At 50.3% G+C, this 17,530-nt stretch overlaps 2 protein-coding genes across 2 annotated transcripts; one reads left to right on the top strand and one right to left on the bottom strand.

Annotated features, from left to right (window-relative positions):
• Positions 1–4,019: 4,019 nt before the first annotated feature.
• Positions 4,020–7,032, bottom strand: FEN1 (flap structure-specific endonuclease 1). The gene is made up of 2 exons (XM_054027261.1): positions 6,895–7,032; positions 4,020–6,452 (listed from the first exon to the last, which is right to left on the bottom strand). The coding sequence occupies exon 2, from the start codon at positions 6,449–6,451 to the stop codon at positions 5,303–5,305; it is 1,149 nt and encodes a 382-aa protein (XP_053883236.1). The 5' UTR covers position 6,452; positions 6,895–7,032; the 3' UTR covers positions 4,020–5,302.
• A 105-nt stretch (positions 7,033–7,137) lies between these two features.
• On the top strand, positions 7,138–11,790 carry TMEM258 (transmembrane protein 258). The gene is made up of 4 exons (XM_054027262.1): positions 7,138–7,222; positions 7,592–7,701; positions 10,671–10,821; positions 11,646–11,790. The coding sequence occupies exons 1-3, from the start codon at positions 7,220–7,222 to the stop codon at positions 10,795–10,797; spliced, it is 240 nt and encodes a 79-aa protein (XP_053883237.1). The 5' UTR covers positions 7,138–7,219; the 3' UTR covers positions 10,798–10,821; positions 11,646–11,790.
• The last annotated feature ends 5,740 nt before the right edge of the window (positions 11,791–17,530 follow it).

The following is a 17,530-nucleotide window of genomic DNA, read 5'->3' as shown; positions in this document are numbered from 1 at the left end:
AGGGAGGTGGATGGACCAAGGGGACCGAGGCTTGGGCCACAGATGGGGGTTGGCACAGGGCTGGCAGCTGGGACCCTATGTGCAGGGCCAGGAGCAGAGCCCCGTGTAAAACCTGGGAGTGCTGCAGCACCCCCCACACCCTTAGTTCCTGTGCCTCTGTCTGCAGGGGAGGCGGACGTTGTTTTGGAAATGGCTTGTGGGTCACTGGGGGGTGTTTTGTAAAGCAGCTCCTCATTTCACGCAGGTGGGGAAACTCCAGCGTCTGCTGCCAGACGTCCTGGAGCGACTACACAAGGTAGACAGGGAAATCACCACCAAGGCCATCACCGTGCTGAAAAACATCCTCGCCGGCATGGACAGGCAGAGCGCCAGCCGCGCGGCTGTGCAAGTGGCTGAGAAACTCCTGCCTTTCATTGATGATGTAAGGCCTGGCGGCCCACGGGAGACCGTTCAAACTGCGGACCTGTGAATGGTGGCTGGCGGGGGGGCTAGCAGGGCCTGTGCTATGGTCCTAGCCAGAAAAAGGATTGTCATAAATGACGTGAGCCCATTCCTGCCTTCCTCTGCTACCCCACTCTCCATCAGTGTGTATGGGAGAAAGGATGGGAACCCTTGTGTCCTGCAGGCCTGCTGACAAGGATCAGGGCAGCCTGGGGACAAGGCTCCCCTTGTGGAAGGACATGCATTCCTGAGTCTGCATGCAGTGAGGTGGCCTCTGCAGCACAGGGTGCTGAAATGTTCTTGCTGGCTTCCAGGGTGACAAGTGATGGTACCCTGGTGAAAATCCTGCCCCTCCCCTCCCTGGCCAGGAATCCCACAGCTGGCCTGGGAGCTCCATAAGGAAACGGCTCCGTTTGTAGGTTCTGCAGCTACCACCCTTTCCTTTCCCCTTCGTTCTCATGGCAGCGCAGCGTCAAAGGAGGGGCTAGTTCTCCCCAGGCCTTTCATAACCACAAACTAGCCCCCGCCGGCATGTTTACCAGACTGATGTTCAGTCCCCCACTGGATGTTGAGATCCAGCAAGCGGGCAGGAGAAAGGGGCCCATCCATTACTGCCTTCTAGGGGTAACCTCCCAGTGGGGGCTCCTGGAGCGTCCACCCACCTCTCCAGCTTTCACAACACTAAATACTACCCTCAGCCCTGCCGAACTCTGCTGGGACCCTGCCGCTCTTTATTTAGTGGTGGCACAGGCCTGGCTCAAGCTGTTCCCAGGGTCTCCTGGACCCCAGCTGCAGGATCTTGCCCTGGGGTGAGCCCTTTAAACCAAACCCCTCTCGGGCCCGGGGGGAACAGAACAGGTTCTTTATGGGGGCGGGGGGTTTAAATCCAAATAGTGTTAATGAACACAATGTCCATCACCAGGGAAAGGTAAATAGGCCTCAACAACCGGAGGGAAGACCAGCGAGGTACCAATTCAACATCTGCCTATGCCCACTGCAGTGCATGCACCTCTGATGCCCCCAGACCGCTCCCATAAGTTTTGTGCAGAGCCTGCCCGGCTGCTCTGAGCTGACACCGGGGGCAGGAGCAGCAGGCTAGTAAGATTAACATGGGATGGAGTCTAGCAAACAAGCCAGGCTACCTGTGTAATGGCATGTTACCCTGTATGATTCGACTACTAGGTGACGCTCTGTAAAATACCTTATTTAAATGAACCTCAGCTGTATCCAGCAGAGCATTAACGGTTCTTACGATGAACCCATCTGCAGTGCTCAACTTGTGCCAGGGCTAAGCCCTGGCACCTCTGGGCTTGCTGCATCAGTTATAATTGTAAAAAAATTGCTTGAGCCCCCGCACCTCTTTCATTACAAATTAAGCACTGCCCATCTGGTGTGTGTAAGCAAGCTCTGTAGCCAGTCCATATCTGGCACAGAACATGATACGGTGTCAGGAGTAAACTAAGAACAGAAACCGAAGGAAAACAGCAACACAGGTTGCAGACGGAAGGAACAGCAACAAAGTTTGCAGGACCTCATCAACATGCCCCTCTCTGATTCCCCAGAGAACGTCACTTTTTATAACCCTTCACAATGGACAGACTGGAAACAATGTTTTGCACGACACGTCCCACTGGTTCCTAGGCATAAAGTCAGCCATGGCTCCGCATGCTGCCCCTGCTCCGAGTGCTGGCTCCCCAGCTGCCATTGGCCAGGAACACTGAATTGGGTCCACAACATAATTAAAAAACTAAATTCAGTAAATCAGTTTCCCCAGCAGCCCTGCCTCAGAGATAATAACCTAAACTGGGAATATCTGTAATGTTGCTCTGCAGTGGAAAGGTAAAGATCCAAGATCCATTATTACTCCTGTATTAGCAGGACTGTTGTAAGCAAGACATGAGAAGCAATTCTTCCATTCTACTTCATGTTGATTAGGCCTCAACTGGAGTATTGTGTCCAGTTCTGGGCACCACATTTCAGAAACGATGTGGATAAATTGGAGAAAGTCCAGAGAACAGCAACAAAAATTATTAAAGATCTAGAAACACATGACCTATGAGGGAAGATTGAATAAAAATGGGTTTGTTTAGTCTGGAGAAGAGAAGACTGAGAGGGGACGATAACAGTTTTCAAGTACATAAAACATTTTTACGAGGAGGAAGAAAAATTGTTCTCCTTAACCTCTGAGGATGGGGCAAGAAGCAATGGGATTAAATTGCAGCAAAGGCAGTTTAGGCTGGACATCAGGAAAAACTTCCTGTCAGGTTAGTTAAGCACTAGAATAAAATTGCTTACGAAGGTGGTGGAATCGCCATGGTTGGAGATTTTTAAGAGCAGGTTAGACAACCACCTGTCAGGGATGCTCTAGAGAATACTTAGTCCTGCCATGGGTGCAGGGGACTGGACTAAATGAGTTTCAGCAGGCTAGTTTCTCTATGTTCACTACTTAAAACTTTGGGTAAATTAAAAAAAAAAAAAATAAATAACCAACACATCCCTAAGTCCAATTTTCAGTAGTGACTCAGCCAGGCACTTAACCTTTTAAGTCCCATTGAATTACGATACTAAGGGTCTTAGGTGCCTAAATCACTTTTGAAAATAGGACTTAGGTGCTCTTGAAAAATGTACCCTTTGTCTCAGTTGCTTAAAGTAAGGTACCTATTACACACTGAATGTTAGGTGGTTAACTTTCCATTACAAAGCAATAAGCTAGGCAGTCAGACCCAGCACCATCAAAGGTCCAGCAACCTGCAGAGATGAGGTGGCTGATTTTCCATTAGAAAGCTGCTTCTGACACCCCTTCCACCTTTTAATTTTGACAAAGTTAAATCAATCCTCTATAAATGTACCTGTCTGCCAGAGGAAAATGACTTTTTGAGAAAAATGTGGTTATAACCTGACAGAGCATTTGTGAGATGATTCCCTCCTCCAACTTCAACATTGTTTCTTCTGTTTGAAAATTGGTCTAATGTCATTTCAAACTCCAGCTTGTCCTAGAAAGCACAAATTTGCTTTGTTCAGGTGGCTTCAATATGGACTGCTGTTTTATATTTACTGAGTTGGAATTTTGCTCACTTAAAATTGTACCGTATGGAACATGCAGATTGATGAATGCAGGTTACACCTATACCCGTCGTCAGGTACCAGACCATCAACTACTAGATGGCAGAGGAAGAGAGATATTAATGTAGCAACCAAGCAAGATGGCAAAAATGTTCAAGAGATCAATTTTCTGCTGTCATTTCAGTGATCCTGATATTCTCCTGCCAATAGTGCCTTCCATTCCATGATCTCAAAGTGCTTTATAAAACTAATTAATTCAGCCTCAAACACCTTGTGAGGTGTTTTATAAATGAGGAAAACTGAATCTCAGATAACTTAATCGACTTGTATAAAGCCCAAACCAAATTACCATCCAAGACAGGATTGAAATTTCAGATCACCTTATGCCCAAATCCAACACAGAATCTGCAAGACCACTTTTGCTCATGAGTGAACCACTTCATCGGTCTCTCTTTTCCCATTGTAATGATATGGAAAATCAAGAGGCACAAATTCGTGTTTGTACAGCACTTTTATAATGGAAAATGCAAATAGTATTAGGTCCCCTGTTCAGTTTGGAGAAGCAGAAAATGGCACAAGGGAAGACCAAATGTCTTTCTCTAAATCCTAGCTCCTTCACATTCCACAGAGCCTAGAAATCTCTGCTAAAATGAATGCAGCTTGTGAGAAGGGCTGGGATAATGTTCAAGGTTTTTCTCACTTTGCATTTTTCCTATGGATTTCTAACCTTTATTCCATTTGAGTAACTTTTTCCTTGGAATGTGCTGCAGTGAAGCAGTCATTTCAAATCCGAATGAACAACTGAACAGTTTTCCATTTTTAGGTTTATTTATATTTTTCTTCAAAACTTAAAAAATAAAATAAAACCTAGGGACAAATGTTAAACCTGGGGAGTTACAATTCCTTCACAGCTCCACCTCATTTACATATTGGGACCAAACCAACACAGGGCTGGGATCTGGAATGGAACCAAAATAATCTGCATCAAATGGTTAAATTTCAGTACTTTCTGTGGGGGGAAGAATCTTCCCCTCCCTGATCAGATACTTCTATAAATAGGGGAGGGGGAGGGTTTAAAACTTCAAGAGGATTTTAAATGTCTATGTTTTCTCTCCATCAATCACTTAATTACCCCTCTAATACATACAGATAAGCGAAGGAAGACCATAGAGAATCCCCATTGAAGTAAGAAATTCCCTTCTTTCTGTAGCTCTCTACCTCCCTCCCCCACATTTGGATTTTACACATTTCTTCCCCACTTTCTGCTTCAGTCTCCATCTCTTCCACACTCTACTTTGAGCTGATTTCTTGGTCCATTTGGCTGACATCCTCTTTTTCAGTATTTGGATTTGGCTTGCATTATGGCTAGTCAACAGCACTCCTTCAGTCAGCCAGAGTGACACAAGGTGTTGCCTGCACAATCTTTGCAGCACCCCCAGTCTGGCCTTGGACAAAGTAAGTCTGAAGCTGATGAACACTGTCACTGGATTGCTAGTACAGCTCCCTCGCCCCTTGGTTTGTCAATCTCTCCAACTCCTCCTAATTCCCCCACCCTTCCACTAATTTTGTCCCTCTCTTCCCTCAGCATTGTGCCTATACTGCTTCTGTGCTATGAGACTGTCATCTGGTTCACTGACAGGGAAGCACTATATAGAGGAGCGGAAGCAGCACAGGTACCATTCTCCTCTGCAGGGTATAACTCAGAGCAGTGCAGGAAGAATACAGGATCTTCTACCAAATTTAAACCCCTGGAGGATCTGGGAGTGGAAGAGAACTAGGACAGTTCTGGAAGGTCTGGTTATTTCCCCTTTTTGAACTTTGCTGCTGCTGCACTATTGCCTTTTGCTTTCTTCTTGGCTGAGCCCTTGGGTTCTGGCTCCTTACGCTTGGCTGAGGTGATGGAGCCAGTCACCTTGAAGAAGTCATCCAGACGGCCCTGAGTGCTGCCTTGGCGGCTCTTGCTCAGCCTCTTGATTCCATTGCGGATCCGTTCTTCGTTGAACTGCTTCTCCCCACACATAAAAAGGACAAGCCCATCCTCATCTGGCTCGCTCCACTTCAGCTCCACAGCCTCAGGGTCCACCACGTCAGGCTGCAGGAAGAGCTGCTGGGCCTCCTTGTGCAGCCAGTTCTCAGGCAGGGGGTACTTCTTGGGATCTATGTGCTGCACAATCTTTTCAATGGTCTTATGCTGCTTGATGAGCTCCACAGCACGCTTGGGCCCAATGCCACGTATGCTCTCACAGTAGTCACAGCCCAGAAGGATGCACAGGTCCACAAACTGCTCCCATGTTAGGTCCAGGTCCTGCAGGACACGGTTCAGGTGGAACTCCTGGATAGGGAGCTTCTTGGCCTCACTGGCCGTAAGGTGCCGCATCAGCACGGGGCTGCCAAAGGTCAGGCAGTCCATGTCCTCAGTGGCAGCTGCATAGACTTTGCCAGCTTTCACTAAGGTGGCACAGCTGGCTTCAGCCTCACCTGGCGCCTCCACATAGGGAATGCCCATCAGGGTCAGCAGCTTCTTGCACTCGTCATTGTGCTGCTTCGTCACCTTGACTAGCCTCTTGCTGAATTTCTCCACATTGTCCTCTTCCCCTGCCTCTTGGGCCTCCTGGAGCTGCTTCTCTGCCTCGGCCCGGCGCTCAGTCCGCTTGGCCAGCTCGCCCGACTTCAGCTGGGGGGGCTTGCCATCAAAGACATAGACCGGTTTGATACCATTCTCCACCATACGAATGGTTCGGTAGAACATGCCCATCAGGTGGCTGGTGGTCTCACCTTCCTCATTCTGCAGCATGTCAGCTCCCTGCCGCACGGCAATCAGGAACTGGTAGATGCTCATGGAGGCGTCAATCGCCACCTTCCGGCCGAAATAACTCTTGATGTCATTCTCTCGGATGGCACCGGGCGCCACGTCTGCGATCAGCTTGGCCAGGCCGTGGATTCCCATCCTACCAGCAAGAAATAGGGGAATGAAGCCAGGAGTGGCCCCAAAGCACGTTGCACCCAGCAGGCAACATGAGCCAGAGTTCAAAGGGGAAAAGCTCTTCAGGAGGTGGGAGGAACAGCCACACTGTGCATGCCCGGCCCCACCACATAGGCCTCAGTGCCCCAGGATAGAACATCCACCCCAGCGAGCTCTGCAGCATCCTACAAAGCATATCCTGCACCCAAGACGCCACTCATTCCCCCACCCCACTCTCAGGACAGTGCCCGCAGCAGACAGCCCAGCCCTCACCCCACCAGCGGGACAGCGGCCGCAGCAGACAGCCCAGCCCAGCCCCCACCCCACTCCACCCACGGCCCCAGCAGACAGTCCAGAGCCCCCCACCCGGAAAACGTGCTGAGGGGCAGCGGGGCGCGCGCTCTCGGGGGGGGGGGGGAGGGGGTTACCTGTCTGCTGGGTACTTGGCTACGCGCGCGGCCTCCAGACACCGCCACTGACTCTCGCTTCCCGCGTTCTGAAATCGCGCGCCGGGTGCCGCTCGCCGCGCCGCGCACTGCCCGCTGGGAAGCGTAGTCCCGCTCGCCCAGCTCCTCCTGCCGTGTCTTGTGGGCAGAGCGCGGACGGGCCGGCGCGCAGACTACAACATCCGGGCGGCCCCGCGCACCCCGCTCCCCGGGTGCCGCGCACCTGTTCCTTCCGGTTCCGGGGCAGCGGGGGCGACCGGAGGAGACGTGTCCTTCCGTGGCCGCCGGTGGAGGGGAGAGCGGCGCGATGGTGAGAGACTGGGACGGCCCGAGCCCGGGCGCTGCTCCGCTCCTTATCCCCCCACCCGCCGGCCCTGGGAGCCTGGGGCGTCTAGGCCTGAAACTGACCGAAACCTTCACATTGAGTGCCCCCCCCCCCCCCCCCGCGACCGGGCCCCGGAGCCGCCTCCTCCCCGTGGGGCCCGATCCCTGCTCCCCCACTCAAGTTGGGACCCTGGGGTTGTCCCTCCCCATGGCGCCTGTGTCCTGCCCCGTGGTGACCAGCGCTGCCCGGCCTGAGTGGTACACCGGGGTTATTGCTGGCTGGGGCGGTGTCTTGCCCTGGGGCTGCAGCTTCCGCGGTGGTGCTAGCATCGATCTGCTCTTTCTCTTTTCCCAGGAGCTCGAGGCCATGAGCAGATACACCAGCCCGGTGAACCCGGCTGTGTTCCCGCACCTCACCGTGGTGCTGCTGGCCATTGGCATGTTCTTCACTGCCTGGTTCTTCGTGTATCCATCCACTACGGAGCAGCAAGAAATTAGTAGCCGGGTACCCTCAGGTGCCACCGACAGCAGAGGCTGGACTTGGGGGAAGAGCCCTTTAAAGCAAAGCGGGAATGGCTGTACTAGGAGTATTGAGGAGCCTCAGGGAGCAAAAGGGGCACATCATAGTTGGGGTGGGTCAGCTGGAAGCAGAGGGTAGATAACCACAGTTTTGGAGGGTGTAACAGTCTGGGGTGGGGGATACACTGGGGTGGGCAAACTATGGTGCAGGGGCCACATCCGGTCCTCCAGACATTTTAATCCGTCCCTCAAGCTCCTGCCAGAGAGTGGGGGCTGGGGCTTGCCCCACTCTGCTACTCCAGCCGGGGAGCAGGGTAGGGGGCTTGCTCCATGTGGCTCCCAGAAGCAGTGGCATGTCCCCCCTCTGACTTCTATGCGTAAGGTCAGCCGGGGGGCTCCACATATTGCCCCTGCCCCAAGCGCTGCCCCCGTAGCTCCCATTGGTTGGGAACCATGGCCAATGGGAGCTGCAGGGGCAGCAGACAGGGCAGCACGCAGAGCCGCCTGGCCGCGCCTCCGCATAAGAGCCGGAGGCGGGATGTGCCACTGCTTCTGGGAGCTGCTTGAGGTAAGCGCCGCCCAGAGCCTGCACCCCTGATGCCCTGCGCCCCAACCTCCTGCCCCAGCCGTGATCCCCCTCCTTCCCTCCCAGCCCAGAGCACTTGCCTGCACCCCAAACCCCTCATCCCTAGCCAGAGCCCTCCCCCTGCCCCCCAACCCCTTGCCCCAGCCTGGAGCCCCCTCCCACATCCTGAACTCCTCATTTCTGGCCCCAGCCCAGAGCCTGCACACCCAGCTGGAGCCCTCACCCCTCCTGCACCCCAACCCCCAATTTTGTGAGCATTCATGGCCCGCCATACAATTTCCATACCCAGATGTGGCCCTTGGGCTAAAAAGTTTGCCCACCCCGGGATACACTGTGGTTGAACTGGATTGCTTGAAAAGTTGAGCGGTGGATGTACCTAGACTGGGACTGAGCGGGGGGAGGATTTGCTGGTGGTAGAGAAGTCAGGAGGGCAGACAAGAGGGCCAAGAACAAGAAGGAGCCACAGCTTGGGGATGTGTTTGGGTCAGGCTTGGTGTGAACCTGCTTTTTGATAATTTTCTTTGACAGCACTTGGTGTTGAGGATGAAGTGGGAAAGGCTGCTTGGCTGGAGCTCTTCAAGCCATGGAAGCAGTCTCTGCAGGAATCGTAGATTGCATAAGTTTCAGAGTAGCAGCCGTGTTAGTCTGTATCCGCAAAAAGAACAGGAGTACTTGTGGCACCTTAGAGACTAACAAATTTATTAGAACATAAGCTTTCTTGGGCTACAGCCCACTTCTTCGGATGCATATAGAGTGGAACATATATTGAGGAGATATATATACACACATACAGAGAGCATGAACAGGTGGGAGTTGTTTTACCAACTCTGAGAGGCCAATTAAGGAGAAAAAAACGTTTGAAGTGATAATCAAGATAGCCCAGTACAGACAGTTTGATAAGAAGTGTGAGAATACTTACAAGGGGAGATAAATTCAATGTTTGTAATGGTTCAGCCATTCCCAGTCCTTATTCAATCCTGAGTTGATTGTATCTAGTTCGCATATCAATTCCAGCTCAGCAGTCTCTCGTTGGAGTCTGTTTTCGGAGTTTTTCTGTTGTAAGATAGCCACCCGCAGGTCTCTCATTGAATGGCCAGACAGGTTAAAGCGTTCTCCCACTGGTTTTTGAGTATTATGATTCCTGATGTCAGATTTGTGTCCATTAATTCTTTTGCGTAGAGACTGTCCGGTTTGGCCAATGTACATGGCAGAGGGGCATTGCTGGCACATGATGGCATATATCACATTGGTAGATGTGCAGGTGAACAAAGCCCGATGCCAACTCTGTCCACATATCTATTCAAGTGACATCATCATAGGACCTAATCACATCAGCCATATCATCGGGCTCGTTCACCTGCACATCTACCAATGTGATATATGCCATCATGTGCCAGCAATGCCCCTCTGCCATGTACATTGGCCAAACCGGACAGTCCCTATGCAAAAGAATTAATGGACACTGCTGAGCTGGAATATATGTTCCATTCTATATGCATCCGAAGAAGTTGGCTGTAGCCCACGAAAGCTTATGCTCTAATAAATGTTAGTCTCTAAGGTGCCACAAGTACTCCTGTTCTTTTTGTAGATTGAGTAGTAAATATTACCCTTGTACAGTAAAAGCTATTTTATCCAGCATGTTGGGGGGCTGGGGGTGCTAGTAAGTGAAAAATGGCATTTAACTAAGAGGGAGGGACTTTGGGTGCAGGAGGGGGTGTGGGGCATGGGCTCTGAGAAGGAGTTTGGGTGTGGGAGGGGACTTGGGGCATGGGAGGCGATGCGGGGTGCCAGATCCGGGGGGTGCTCACCTCGGGCGACTCCCCACAAGCAGCGACCTATCCCGGTTGCTCCTAGGCAGAGACGCGGCAGGCGGCCCTGCATTCCGCCCCCGCCCCAAGTGCTGTCTCCACAGCTCCCATTGGTCGGGGGCAACACCTGCAAGCGGAGGCAGCGCGCAGAGCCGCCTGCCGTGCCTCCGCCTAGAAGCAGCCGGGATAGGTCGCCGCTTGCAGGGAGCCACCCAAGGTGAGTGGCCCCCGTGCCCCAAGACCCCTCCCTCACCCAAACTCCCTCCCAGAGCCTGCGCTCCACACCCCCTCTTGCGCCGCAACCCCCTGCCAGCCCCGTGCTAACTGGACTTTCAATGAAGATCAGAAATGCCGGTTTATAGAGCTTTCCGGTTGGTGAAGTGCCAGATAAAACAGCTTTTACTGTGGAAGGCTACCTCCCTGCCAGACCCTTTTGGTTCATTTTCAGGCCAAAGTTAGAATGTGGTACTGTAAGCCCTCTGATCTGTCTCTTTGGTTATTGCTTTAACTAGCCTTTTCAGCTATGAAGTGACTTCCACTAAGTACACACGGGACATCTACAAGGAACTGCTTATCTCCCTGGTGGCTTCACTTTTCATGGGCTTTGGAGTTCTCTTCTTGCTGTTGTGGGTCGGTATCTATGTGTGACATTAAGCCAGGGACCTACTCTAGGTAAGACCTGTAGAACCAGAACATAGAGCTAGTCAGCGTGTCCTCAGTTACAGGCCCAGCTGCCAAAGGCTGATAGATGCTAGTTTAAAAATGGCTAGTTAAGCATTTGTAGATATCTCATCTCCTGAAGACAGAGTCACCCTGAGCTGGTGAATGCTCTGTACAGGAACCTCCCTTGGAGGGATCACTGTTGGGGTACAGGGCAGTGGACATAGATGCTGCTATGCCACCATTTCCCCCTATATGTGGAATTGCTGCTGTTGGTTAATTCTTCAAAACTGTAACAGGGGCTGCAACTATCCTGAGGCAGAGCTCTGCTCTTTATTCAACACTTCTCTGCAGATGTGGAGCTGCTTATCATTTCCCCCTCTATGGATTGTGTACATGGGGGTTTTGAATGAAGGCAGCTCAGCGGCACACACATGCCATCCCAAACCAGTTATTTTAATCACATGTGCATTTGAGGAATCCGAATTAATCTTAATGCTATAAACTGGGATTCCCAGAGTCTTCTGACAAATGGTGAATAAATAAATTAATCTGGAATGAGCGTGGCTAAGGAATTGAATTTCTGTCTCTCATTGCCTGCTTTCACACACGCTCCCTCTGGCACTGCTTCAGTAAAGCATCCCACTCTCCCATGTGTTTGTGGGTCAGACACTAGGTCCGATTAAAGGAGCTGACCTCCATTTCTCAGCTGGGTTGGAGTTTGCTGAGTCCTAGTCTCACTCCCACCTAATGCCGTGGGAAGCAGTTATGGTAGCAACAGGAGCTTGGTTTTGGGGGAAGGCTGTCACTCTAATTTCCTGCCTCTGTCATTTCAGATTTCAGGTGGAAGGCCTCACAGAAGCTCCATCTTTTTTCTATTTTTGTACTTTAAGGATATGGCCTATTGCAGATGCAGACTCTGTGTCCTGCCAAGTGACATCACCTCAAGCCTGAATAAAGCTGGTTCTGTGATGTAGCAAACTTTGGGGTCCTACTCTGTGTTTTGGGGGCTCTTTATCTGACTTTCAGATGTGCTCTGATCTCACCACAAGATCAGCACCCCTGGATAGATCCTCTGTTGTGTTCAGAAATAGAATGGCCCTTTTACAGGCTCCAGCCAACTGCAGCCATATTGAGAGGAACTGAGTATAGCCCTGAAGGTGTCCACTTCCCTCTGCAGTGCAGGATGGGGCTAATTTCCAGTTGTCTCTTACAGATGCGAACTATAAGGAAAGCTGCAGTGTAACTTGCCATCCACTGACAAGGAGCGTAGGCATAATGTTAAAGGTTTGTTTCAAACAAAAAAGGGTTTCACATCATCTCACAGGTGTAGAAATATACCATGAAAAGATGTTTTTAAAGTAATTGTTTTCTTGTAGAGAGAATGAGATCAGGTGTCAATTTAATAGTGGATACATCCTCTCCAAAAGACTGCTTCCTTCTCTGGTAGATAGCTGCTTTTGATCTTAATGTTCTTCCTGCTGTGTGATCCTGTATCACAATGGAGCTAGTGCAGGAGAAGTGTGAAGTCACTGACCTGATTTGATTGTACAAGTTTGGTGAAATGAGGAAATCATGTTCCCAAATAAACTCTCATCTACAGTTATATGGCCAAATTCATTACTGGTGTAAGTCAGTCATGTTACAGCAGGGGTTTTGTTCTGTAACTCCCATTGAAATCAATGGGCCTCAGAGGTGAATGTGTCCTAGGGTTGGGAATAGGCTGTTAACTCAGCTCGAGGTTGAGGACCATCTCTTTCGCAGGTTTTATTTTTTATGGGTCCTTTGGTGACTGAGGAGTCTGATCCTTGTGCCACAGGCTTGTCGGCAGACGTTACAGGTGATGTTGGAAGTCAGATTGTTGCGTGACAGTTGTCTGTCTTTTCTTTTCTGGTATTTTTCTGTGACCAAAGCAAGGTGACGAGTCTTTGCCAGTTATCCCTATCCTGGGCTACTGTCTCCCAGTGTGTGGTGTCAATGCCACATCGCTTGATGTTTATCTTGAGCGTGTCTTTAAAACATTTCTTTTGGCTTCCCCATTTCCTTTCTTCTTTGGTGAGTTGGACATACAGCAGTTGTTTTGGGAAGCGTCCATGAGGCATGTGCACACAGTGCCCGCTCCATCTCAGCTGGTGCTGGATAATTAGGGCCTCAACACTGAAGATGTTGGCCTCTGTGAGACACTGACACTAGGGCGGCGATCCTCCCACTTTATGAAGTGTTAACTCAGCACAGTGGATCTCAATCTGTAGTCCGTGGACCATCACTAGAGTTAAGAAGTCTGTCGAACTAAAGTTTTAGAGGATCACGGTGAAGGGGTTATGATCAGTGAAAGGATCTCTCTCTTAGGGATAGATTAAAAGACAGGAACAGATGGAGAGCCTTTACTGTAACCAATGAGAGAGCTGGGATTTCTCACTGGCCCTCACCAAACCTCTAATTCTTTACTGTTTGGTTCTCTGTGTTCCATTCATGTTCCATACGGTACAATTTTAAGTGAGCAAAATTCCAACTCAGTAAATATAAAACAGCAGTCCATATTGAAGCCACCTGAACAAAGCAAATGTGTGCTTTCTAGGACAAGCTGGAGTTTGAAATGACATTAGACCAATTTTCAAACAGAAGAAACAATGTTGAAGGTGGAGGAGGGAATCATCTCACAAATGCTCTGTCAGGTTATAACCACATTTTTCTCAAAAAGTCATTTTCCTCTGGCAGACAGGTACATTTATAGAGGATTGATTTAACTTTGTCAAAATTAAAAGGTGGAAGGGGCCATTTTGAAGGGCTCTGTGGATTGTGTGGTCCAGAGACCAAAGTGTGAGAATCTCATGATATACAATGTTCGCTTCTAGTACTTGTTGGTTCTGAGAGAGGTGGCCTGTAAATTGTCACTGATTCTTATCAAGGTTAGGGTTTTCTATAATGGCCACCGCTGTGGTATCTTAGTGCTTTGAAGAAAAATTAAATGTATGAAGTATGTCCTGTTGGACTTCATGGAATTTTGTGCTCTTCTCTCTTCCCTGGTTGTAGGAAGCTCTGCTTGGGATATAGATAGATATATAGATATACAGTAACTCCTTACTTAATGTTATAGTTCTGTTCCTGAAAAATGATACTTTAAGCGATACATTGTGAAGCAAATCCAATTTCCCCATAAAAATTAATGTAAATGGGAGGGGGTTAGGTTCCAGGGAAAACAACAATTTAATACTGTACACAGCAATGATGATTGTGAAGCTTGGCTGAGGTGGTGGAGTCAGAGGGTGGGATATTTCCTGGGGAATGCCTTGCTGCTAAATGATGAACTAGCACTCGGCTCAGCCCTCAAGGGTTAATACGTTAACGTAGCCACACACTCTACAAGGCAGCAGGAATGGAGGGAGGAGACACAGCATGGCAACTGCTGCAAACATTCCCTGCAGAAACTGAACATGATGATGAACCCACGCTATCCCACTGGAGCGCACCACTCCCTCCACTTCCCAAAGTGTCTGGGGAGTGCAGGTGTGAGAGAAAGAGAGAGATGCACATTGCCTCTTTAAGTATGCTGACCCCACTCTAAGTACACTTTTTAGGTAGATCAGCAAGTTGAGACAGCAGCTGCTGCCGGCAAGCTCCCTCCATCGTGAGCCCTGTGTCTCCTCCCCTGCTCTGTGGAGATGGGGTACAGGAGCAGGGGGAGGGGGATACCCTGACATCAGCACGCCTCTTCCCCCCCCACCCCCTGCACTGCAAGCAGCAGGCTCGCAAGAGCAGCACACGGCAGTGGGGAGCGGGACACCTGAACTGCCGGCAATTGATAGCCTGCTGGGTGGCTGTAGCACAGGGAACTTAGGGGGGCTGCTGGTCCACCCTGGTTCCAAGCCCCCATCACTAGCTCCAACGGGCTGCTCTTCCTGCAAGCGGGACAAAGCAGGTGGCTGCCAAATGACATAAGAGAGCATTGCACAACTTTAAACGAGCATGTTCCCTAATTGATCAGTGATGTAACAACAAAACAACGTTAACTGGGACGACGTTAAGTGAGGAGTTGCTGTATCTGGGTATTTTAAACATAATGCCTAATAGTAGTACAGCTTTATTGAAGAGGACGTTCTCACAGTTGTCCCAAGATTGACTCTGAATTGATCTAATTTGCAATGGAAGTTCATTCCACAATCCAGTTCCCTCAACCAAGCATCCTTTATCGCTGCCTCTCATTTTGTATTGGGTTTTGTAAATTACATTGTCCCAGAGGATTGGAGCTGTCTTGATGTGGCGTCATGGATAGAGATGAGGTACTGATGTAGTTAGCAGGGCCAGCTCCAGGCACCAGCGAAGGAAGCAGGTGCCTGGGGCAGCCAATAGAAAGGGGCGGCACTCCGTCCATTGTTGAGGCGGCATGTCCGGGTCTTGAGGGGCAGGTCCTTCACGCCCTCTCTTTCTCTTCGGCGGCAGCTCAATTGGGGTTTTTTTTTTCTTCACCACTTGGGGCGGCAAAAAAAACTGGAGCCAGCACTGGTAGTTAGGTTGTGATCTGTTAAAATGTTGAAGATCGTTGTAGGCCATAGCCTGGAACTGGCAATAGAAGCAGACTGGAAGCCACAGGAGGGAGTGGTGCACAGAGGTAATGTGCTTATGGAAGTCTGCCCTGGTGAAGTAATTGGGGATGGGGGGTATATTCATTCCGCACAGGTTGGATTCTCTGCATTGTATTCAGTCTCAGAGGCAGTGAGTTTGATAGTCCTGTCTGGAGGTGACAAATGCATGGATCATTGGCCAGCTTCTCATCTGGGAGGAAGTTTCCTAGCAAGCTGAAGATGGTGGTGGGTTTCTTTGCCACTGATGTTCTCCAATTATCAAGGCTTAGTGATTTGTTCAGGACCATAAAGCTTTGCACCAACTGATAAATGGGGGTCAGTGAACCCGGTAATTCTTTGGACAATTTTCCCCTTCTGGTCAGCATCATTTCAGTCTTGTGCATGTTTGAGCCAGCTGCTCTTCAAACAGGTGTTGGTCTCCTGTCAGCGTCCTTCCACTGTCCTTACAAGGGACCAAAAATAAGTTATACAGGTGCGTGCTCTTAGCATGTTGTCTATCATCAGAGCCTGTGGTCTCTTATAGATGGAGAAGAGAAGGGAGGCAGGATAGATCCTGGAGTGACTCTGCAGATGGGAGCTTTGAAGAGCTGTTACCCATCACCACTCTCGGGGGTCCTGTTAGAGGAATAAATAGAGCCACTGTAGTGTAGTTCCACATACCATCCTGCATGCATGGAATAGCTGGGGTCATACCTATGGCTCTCTTGAAAACTTCCAAGAGGTTGAGTAACATAAGTGCTGAGACAGGGCCTCTTTCCATAGCTGTGAACAGGCTAATTACTTTGGTCCGAAGCCCAATTACAAAGCATCCAGGCTGGTGGTAGCTGTTATGTTATTGGAGCTTAGCTGTCAATTTTTTTGAGTGAGTTGTCCTAGGAATGGGAAGCTGCAGCTGGGGTCATCTGCTTTAAGTGCTGGTGCTTTCAGGATCCCTCACTCAAGGAGAACTGCTATGGCGCCAGGCCTGGCTTTAAACAGAAAGTTTCCTTAAGGCCACAGCAGTTTCGGGGTGGGGTGGGGCAGATCAGCCCCCCTCCCCTTCCTCCCTGTTGCTCCAGTATGCACCACCTCTCTGGAGACACAGGTGGGACACACAACACTTAAGGAGCAAGGTGAGGCGGGGTGTGTGTGGAGGCAAGTGGCGAGGTGAGCAGTGGGTCGGGGGGCCTGCTGGGGGAGTAAGGAGGCAAGTGGAGAACTGGCTGCGAGCAGGGGAGTGGTGAGGCAAGCAGCGGGCGGGGGGGGGTGAGGAAGCAAGTGGCAGGGAGGCACTGGAAGAGTAAGGAGGCGAGCGGCGAGCCAACAGCAGGGTGAGGAGGGTGGTGGGGGTCTGGCTGCGAGTGGGGCAGTGAAGAGTGAGCCACCAGCGAGCAGGGGTTCTTGTGGCAGGGGAGCGAGGAGGGGGGATACAGGATGCGAGTGTAGGCACCTCTGCTCTCTGGCCAGGTCATGTTTGGTTCCACCCCTTTCAGTGTAAACCATGGTTGTCACAGAAAAGTCCCAGGACATCTCACTAGGTCAATGGCCCAGATCAAGGCCTAATAGTTTTTCTGGACCCTTGTAGCAAGTGGTTAAGGTCTGTCTTCTCAGACCTCTTGCTTCTTCCTTGGGCTGCTACTTCCTATACTGGCCCCGTATCTCCTGAGGGGGCTTGTATTCTGAGTTGGGGTCTGCCTTTCGGTCAACCCCCTAGTCCAAGTTCTCAAAATTTCAAACAAAACTAAATGATCAGAAATAACAAGCAACACCACTTCCTCTCTCCTATCAGGATCTTCCAGCTACTGTCTTACCGCTCTGTGTTCACAGAGAATCTAATATAGCTTGACTCTCTGCTGTGCGACTCTCTGGGAGCTGAGGACGTGACGTCTGTCCACCTTCCCAGGCATGGCTCTTCTGAATTGGGCTTCTCCCTTTTTCAAGGCTCCTCCGAGATTGATATGCCTTGCAGGTGGGGCTGCCTGAGCCCAAAGTTGCTCTTTAATCCCTTCTTGCCTGGTTTGTACACCCTCTCACAAGTCCACTTTTTATATCAATATCTGTCTTCAGCTGTGAAGTGGGGATACCTGCCTAGTGAATATTGTGCTAATTAATGCTTGTACGGGGAAGAGAGATCCTCTGAAAGACTGTGTTATTGGCTG

The sequence above is a fragment of the Malaclemys terrapin genome, chromosome 4 (genome assembly GCF_027887155.1).
Source record: "Malaclemys terrapin pileata isolate rMalTer1 chromosome 4, rMalTer1.hap1, whole genome shotgun sequence".
In the NCBI taxonomy this organism is placed as follows: domain Eukaryota; kingdom Metazoa; phylum Chordata; order Testudines; family Emydidae; genus Malaclemys; species Malaclemys terrapin.
The sequence above is the reverse complement of the archived record's forward strand: the minus strand, read 5'-3'. Positions and strand labels throughout refer to the sequence as shown.

Bases quoted from the DNA above. Each gene is read 5' to 3' on its own strand.
- TMEM258 (XM_054027262.1), top strand. The intron at 7,702-10,670 runs GTATCCATCCAC...TAGCCTTTTCAG, and splicing joins TTCACTGCCTGGTTCTTCGT to CTATGAAGTGACTTCCACTA.
- FEN1 (XM_054027261.1), bottom strand. From the start codon at position 6,451: ATGGGAATCCACGGCCTGGCCAAGCTGATCGCAGACGTGGCGCCCGGT.